Source organism: Perkinsus marinus, assembly GCF_000006405.1.
Source record: "Perkinsus marinus ATCC 50983 genomic scaffold scf_1104296949592, whole genome shotgun sequence".
Taxonomy (NCBI): Eukaryota; Perkinsozoa; order Perkinsida; family Perkinsidae; genus Perkinsus; species Perkinsus marinus.
Genome location: NW_003209868.1, coordinates 106,176 through 112,842, shown reverse-complemented (window position 1 = coordinate 112,842; position 6,667 = coordinate 106,176). Strand labels below are relative to the sequence as shown.

The 6,667-nt window shown below is 48.6% G+C and overlaps 4 protein-coding genes across 4 annotated transcripts in view; all 4 read left to right on the top strand.

Moving 5' to 3' along the window:
- Positions 1-31, top strand: part of Pmar_PMAR018238 (hypothetical protein) — a gene marked incomplete at both ends in the record, with an annotated part of 373 nt that extends 342 nt beyond the window's left edge. Inside the window, one exon of the mRNA XM_002778395.1 lies at positions 1-31. This exon is cut by the window's left edge and continues 4 nt beyond it. Within this exon, the coding sequence (XP_002778441.1) occupies positions 1-31 (31 nt within the window).
- A 317-nt stretch (positions 32-348) lies between these two features.
- Pmar_PMAR018237 (Aminoacyl-histidine dipeptidase, putative) lies at positions 349-2,259 on the top strand (the record flags this gene model as incomplete). Its single annotated transcript, XM_002778394.1, has 10 exons — positions 349-360; positions 526-667; positions 708-841; positions 887-972; positions 1,272-1,412; positions 1,452-1,617; positions 1,655-1,732; positions 1,779-1,879; positions 1,924-2,033; positions 2,090-2,259. The coding sequence occupies 10 exons, from the start codon at positions 349-351 to the stop codon at positions 2,257-2,259; spliced, it is 1,140 nt and encodes a 379-aa protein (XP_002778440.1).
- A 166-nt stretch (positions 2,260-2,425) lies between these two features.
- Pmar_PMAR018236 (aminoacyl-histidine peptidase, putative) lies at positions 2,426-2,698 on the top strand (the record flags this gene model as incomplete). The annotated part of the gene is made up of 2 exons (XM_002778393.1): positions 2,426-2,545; positions 2,591-2,698. 2 exons carry the CDS (start codon positions 2,426-2,428, stop codon positions 2,696-2,698), a joined length of 228 nt encoding a protein of 75 aa, XP_002778439.1.
- A 2,702-nt stretch (positions 2,699-5,400) lies between these two features.
- Positions 5,401-6,285, top strand: Pmar_PMAR018235 (Protein SLG1 precursor, putative; the record flags this gene model as incomplete). The annotated part of the gene is made up of 1 exon (XM_002778392.1): positions 5,401-6,285. One exon carries the CDS (start codon positions 5,401-5,403, stop codon positions 6,283-6,285), a length of 885 nt encoding a protein of 294 aa, XP_002778438.1.
- Between the last annotated feature and the right edge of the window lie 382 nt (positions 6,286-6,667).

Here is a 6,667-nt window from a genome sequence, read left to right as displayed (position 1 = left end):
ATATATGAATATGGTCAACTACATGTGTTAGTGAAAAATATGAAAACCATGAGGAAACATTGGGAAGTTATCGTTGGTATGTGTACACTCCTACTCGAAATCGTTTGTGGATAAACTTACGAGCTCAGTTGAGGACAGCAAACGTATATTCCTATATTAGTTTACTATTACTATCGCGTACAGGTATATCTCCGCTCTAGCAGCTCGGAGTCACCAGCAGTGGTGGTGTTGCAAGGCCATATGGATATTGTTTGTAGCCAGTGAGTGGGAGACTTCTGATTGGACTTTGCTATGGGGCGCTCGAATGGTTGTCCCGAGGGATGGTTCTGTCTGTGGGGAAATATACATATGTTAAACTACGTGTGTTGGTGACAATATGTAAATTGTGAGGAAGTTATCATTGGTTCCTGATGACTTTTACCCGAATCTGATCAAGGTGAGGGGACCGAACATATATTCCTCACACTGGTATGTACAGTGCGGCGTCGTCTGTCCTGTTGCTGTATTGAATGTTCTGTGGTGAAGGCCTTGGGTGTGCTCGAGCCTCAACTTAGAGGTGACCTTTATAGGAACGCCTCGGCCCAGCATGACTTTGAGAAGGATCCGATCAATGTGAAGGTGTCGGCGGACGGGCTGTGGGTGAAAGCTGTGAAAGAGACTACATTAGGTGCGGGCGCATGGGCCTTTGAGTTGATTGCTCCTTATAGGAGCTGATAATGGTGTGGGAATTACTGGGGCGCTGGCGGCTCTCACTGCTATGCCTCGAGAGCCTCCGATAGAGGTTATTCTCACCGCCAATGAGGAAACTAATTTTGAAGGGGCTGAAGGGGCTGAGGAGAAGGTAGAGGCTGAGGCATCCTTCGTTGCTATCACCTGCAGTGTTCAGTTGGTGACTGCTGGTCGCATGCTGAACCTTGACTCGGAGGAGAGCGGGGAGATATGCATCGGAAGCGCTGGTGGCTTTGAACACAAGTGAGCCCGTCTATAGAGATGAACTAGAATGAGTATATGAACTGCAATTGCATTTCCTAATGCAAATGTGTAAAACCAAATACTCAGTCTACATTCAGCATGTTTGAAAATCTGATGAACATTCGCCGACTCCACAGAGAAATCAAGTCTCCACGCATTCCCATAAGAAAAAACGGACGTACAGTAGATTGCATATGAAGTTATTGAGAATAGTGCAACGCCGTTTCCTACTCGATCTATAGTCTATATACAACTACTCATCTATTCGAGTCGATATAGAAGAATCGCCAAGATCTCAGATTCTGGCTGCCTCTTGATCGGTCCCCAGCCCCTGAAGGGTCGATGCGGCGCTACCGAGTGGCCCTGAAGGGCTTTGCCGGGGGCCACTCGGGCATCGATATCGCTGAGGACCGCCCCAACTGCATCAAAGTCCTCAAGAGGTAACAAATCGCCGTATAAGGAAGTTGATCGTTCCTCAGTTTATTGGGTGGAGTGGTATCACCCTCTGTGCTGGTGGCTGACGTCCACGGTGGGACGGGTCCTAATGCGATCCCACGTGAAGCAGCTGCAGAGGTCGTCACTACGCCAGAGTCTTGGGCTAGCGTGGCGAAGAGGATAACGGAGCATTTCGAGGTTTGGACGATAGTGCGGTATGGAAATATTATCTGGTTCTGTGCTGTAGGAAATGCTCAGAGACTATCCTACGGAAACTGCGGCCGTACTTGAGCTGGTTGAATGTCCATCGGCCGCTGTAGCAGAAGTAACAGAGCTCACAGTCACGAGAGCTATCTTCAAGTGCATTGCAGGATCCATTGACCGCTGAATCGACTGAAAAACTGTTAAGTCTGATCGAGGAAGTCCAGCATGGTGTTCTCGAGCTAGAGGAGGACCCTGAGGCCGGGTTGAAGTGAGTGAACTAGTAGTGTTGATGGAAGGTGAACTTTCCGTCAGGACCAGCTGCAATCTTGGCGTAGTGCGCACTATGAAGAGGAACGGCGAGGACGGTGCTTTGGTACATATCTTCCCAAGGTCAACTTCAATGGAATCGATGAAACGCCTCGGTAAGCTAAGTTGGTGTTCTTGGTTGAGATAGGGATTGATTGTGATGTGATTTCAGGTGAAGAGTTTGCTATGCTTGGGGACAAATTTGCGGCATTCAATGAGGGTAACATCTGTCCGTTCCCGGGGTGGGAGCCTGATAGGAGCTCAGAGCTATTGAAGGTGCCCGGGGAGGTTGGAGTGTTGTCATCGATAAAGTCAACCATCGGTGGTGGTATCAATTCGTAGTTATGGCTGTAGGTGGTGCAGAAATTCTAGGTTACAAGTATTATCACTTTCCACTGTTTGATCTATTGACTGATGCTGTCTAAACTCGACAGACGTTTGATCTCCCCAAAAAATCCCCCCCCCCCCTTTAGAGACCTGTGAGTTGTTAATGCAGGTGGTCACTAGTATGTGTCCGGTGACATCTGACCCTCGTATATATACTATACATGCTGGCTTGGAGTGCGGTACGCTCATGTCGCGTCTATCGTCTGTGAAGGAGTGTGTGAGCATCGGCCCTACTGTAAAGGTAGGGACCTGCTACCTTAATGTCAACATAACCTGCTGTTTTCAGGGTGCCCACTCCCCCGATGAGAGGCTTGAGATAGCGAGCTGTGCCCCCTTTATCAAGTGGCTTTGTGACGTCATCAGTGTATTACAAGCTCAATCACTATCACCTTAACACGATGGCAGTCCGCCGTCTCAAAAGAGTATTTTCTGAGGAATATTAGCTTCTAGTCTGAGTTGTTCTGGTGAATTGATCGACTCACTATATAAGAGGTGCACGGCGTCAAGTTCTGCCGCCAATTTCGTGTTCTTTGACGAAATGTGGTATTACCGATGAAATTGGGTTGTCTCCAATGACAACTTCTGCCCTCAAGCTTTAGCCTAATGGCTAACCAAAGCGTTCACTCGTTCACCACCAGCCAAAAAGCATCGAGGCTGCTGTCATCATGGATGAAACGCACAATCACAGGCACTCTGGACGAAGATCTGAGTCCTGTTGAAGTACGTCTACCATCTTCTCGCGAACTGCTATGAAATTCACACAAGTGAAATTCTTTGCTGCGTTACTCTTAATCGGCTTGAGAGTCCCCCACTGATTGCGGCTATCGTCAGGTGACAGAACGTTTTTTGAGCTGTGACAACCACGCAGGCTACTTCAGTGGCGGGGGCTCTCCTAACGACGCGAATTATATCGAAACTATATGCCAGGCAACTTACAGAGATCAAGCTACCCGTAAAGGGATAATGCAAGTGATACTTGTTCACGCATGTCTCTCATCTTGGCCTTTTCCGCTGATATCAACGGTTGAACTGATATTATCAACCTAGCTGAGACTAACTCAGTGACGGTCCAGACTACTGCCATTACTCTATTCGCATCCGCATGGGCTTTTACAACAGCATCACATTTGATTATTAGTTGAACCCGGTTGGATAATCCCTAAGTCTCGCAGTTACTAGCCTTCGCTGTTACACCGTCAGCCGCTTCCTGGCGTTATGTGCTAGCGGGTCTTGAGCTGCTCGAGCATTTACTCAAGGATGGCAGTATTGAACTATGGCGAGAGTGTGCACGTGGGGAACATTTCGATGCTAGTCAGCGGCTCCTGGTACGACCGATAATACTTTGAACGTGAGAGACCCTCTCGACAGAGATATTTGAGCATGTGAAAGCCCTACGACATCAATAATCCCACGAGAAACCGGTTACACGTTGCTGATGAGCATCCACGGTGCATCACCGGAGGCAAACTCATGATGGTCTCTCAGTTCCTGAGCACGTATTCCGATCCTGAAGATCCTCGAGTCACGAAACTCGTCAGAAACAAGGCGCGTGTGTTGAGGGAAAGTCTAATGACCAAGAACGAAAGGGTCGAGGCTTTGCGAACAACAGCCATGGATGAGGAGGCGATTGACGAGTATTCAAGCTCATCTCGAGGTTGGTAAGCAGCTTACACTCTCAGAAGCTCAGAATCACCAAGCAGCTCAGACGGCGATGAGTCGTCGAAGAATGCCGGGCCTGGGAAATCCGCAAGAGCATGGAATAACCCCAGTACGCCAACTAGCACGTTGCTCACATTGGGGCAAGCGCGATGAGCCAGAAAATGATGGTATGATGTTGGAATTCAATAGGAAAGATAATTCACTACGACATCATGGGGCTCGTCTGAGTCGTAGCAGCTGATAGGCGACATGTAACTGCTGTATGCCTTCAGGTGTGATCAGCGGATTTGCAGTTGTTGGTCATAATCCGGATACTAGTGATAGTGAGACTGAGCAAAGTGCCTCGTCGAGCATCAATAACAGCACTCTATGTGCAACTGGCGAGTGAGCAACACCCCCATCGGGTTAGAGAGGCCATGACGTTCCGCAGTAGGACACCAACTACGAATTCTCGCGAGCATCGAAGGAAGCTAAGCCGAAGTCGCCACTATTCAGCAGAGGATTGCGCTAACACGACATCACATGTGTCAAGCAGAGATGCCCCGAGGTCCAACAGTGCCCCAACGGTAGACTTACTCTGAATGGAATAAGGTGTAGACGTGGCATGAGTTTCATACTTACTGTTGCGTTGGCTCGCCGCAACGATACACTGGCGCGAACAGTACGAGCCGTGTGACTATTCATACATCAAAAACATGATCAGAGTCTGCGCTTCGTACTAAACCTTATGGAGTGGTCGATGAATCTTCAGCGCTCTATTGAGAGGTGAATTCTGCCGGATTGTCTACGCTAGGCTTGCCATCGCTCACCGTTGAGAGTTCGCTTCAAATGACGAACTCCGCAGACCCAGAATTCGTTGATCTTGATACTCTCGAGTAATTCAATACGTCGAAGAATGCCAGACGGTCACTGGATACCTCTCCTTCTAAACATCAACGATTGGTGATCGATCCCAGTAGCTTCTGAATAGCACGAGTCACATTGAGAATTGCGATACCGAGGAGTCTTTCTTGCGACTATAGACTCTGACGCTCTCCTTGTATTTTCAACAGCGAGAGGAACAAGTGAAGTCTCAGGAGTCGATACCATGCTCATGATGGTCCTCGAGGCAACGTTGGTGCCAGTTGTTGCGACTCCACGCATGATATTGGCATCAACACCGAGGAGGTTCTCACGCTAGCGGTATATATCTTCTCTTGTACTATACGCTCTAGAACGAATCCTTCCTACACAATACCTCTCCCAAGAGTGTCCGGGTCACAATCGTCTTCTTTCCTCAGAGTGTCATATCAATAGACAATGTGATGTGCTAGGCATCCTTCATGTCTCTCTTACGACGCAACGCTAGAGTGACATTAGCATTGCCACTCGTTAGTGTGGATCGTTCAATAGTTCTGTTAATGTATTCCTATTGTCAGTGCTTTTCAAAGTTATCTTATGCGTTCCTTCATCGTCTCATTCTCGGCCTTCGTCGCTGCCCTCTCCCTCGTCATGGCCACTGAGGACCCGTGCTCTCAGATGTGCTCCAATGTGAGTGGCTGTGCAGGCTCGAAATACGGATCTTATTGCAAGTCCTGGGTAACTCCTTCCGTCTGCTTCGGCTTGATCAAGAAGAGTGACGGTTCTATTTGTTTCGAGCCCACTGATTCCAACTGTGTTGGGGAGCCCCTGGCCTGCAGTATCCAACCAACAATCGCGCCTGCTACTACAACTCAGCATACTACTACTGCTCATAGGAGCACGACTACGACCACTACCGCTGCCGCTGCTACGACCACTACCGCTGCCGCTGCTACGACCACTACCGCTGCCGCTGCTACGACCACTACCGCTGCCGCTGCTACGACCACTACCGCCGCCGCTGCTACGACCACTACCGCCGCCGCTGCTACGACCACTACCGCTGCTGCTGCTATGACCACTACCGCCGCTGTTGAGACTACCACAACTGCTTCAACCACTACAGAGCCTGTGACTACTACGACAGTTGAGATGACTACTACTGGAGCCACGACTACGATTAAAGTAACCACAACTACTCAGACGGTGGGTCTCAATGGTAATTACTGCGGTAACTTGTACGGTCAAGACTTCAGCGTTGACTTTGAATCTGGACGCGCCACTCTGAGTGTTCTCGGCCAGACTGCCGGATGCGACTATCAAGTAGATGGTACTGATATCATCTTCTCCAACTACGACGATGTTCTCCAGAAGTTGATGGATATGTTCCACATAAAGAAGATCCAGGGTACGATTGTGAGTCCGACTGAAATTCACATCAAGGCTGGTCTACTGATCAATACTACCCTTACTCAGTGCTAGATGACACTGTCGTTTTGAACGGGTACTTCGCTCGCTGATGCCTGTGAAGCATCTGATGGAGTTTTTCCCTATCGTTTGGTGTTTGTTGTTTGTCCTTGAGTTCTTTCTGACGAGTCGTGAGTTGTTGTGTAGATGTCGTCATCTGTTTGGGAGGTATTCAGTGCGGTGATTGACGTAAGGGGTGCATCATTAAGTTGTTGCACTATATATCTATTGTAGATCATCTATACCTTCTGCAAACCCTCCGATTAGAAATCCTATTGTAGATGAAACTGTTACGTTATTAGAGTGTATGATATTTTTAGTCTCAGACTTTGACATTCAGTCCATCAGCTCGCTTCAGCATAAGCAAGTGACGCTGACGTACACTCGTTATCTTCGG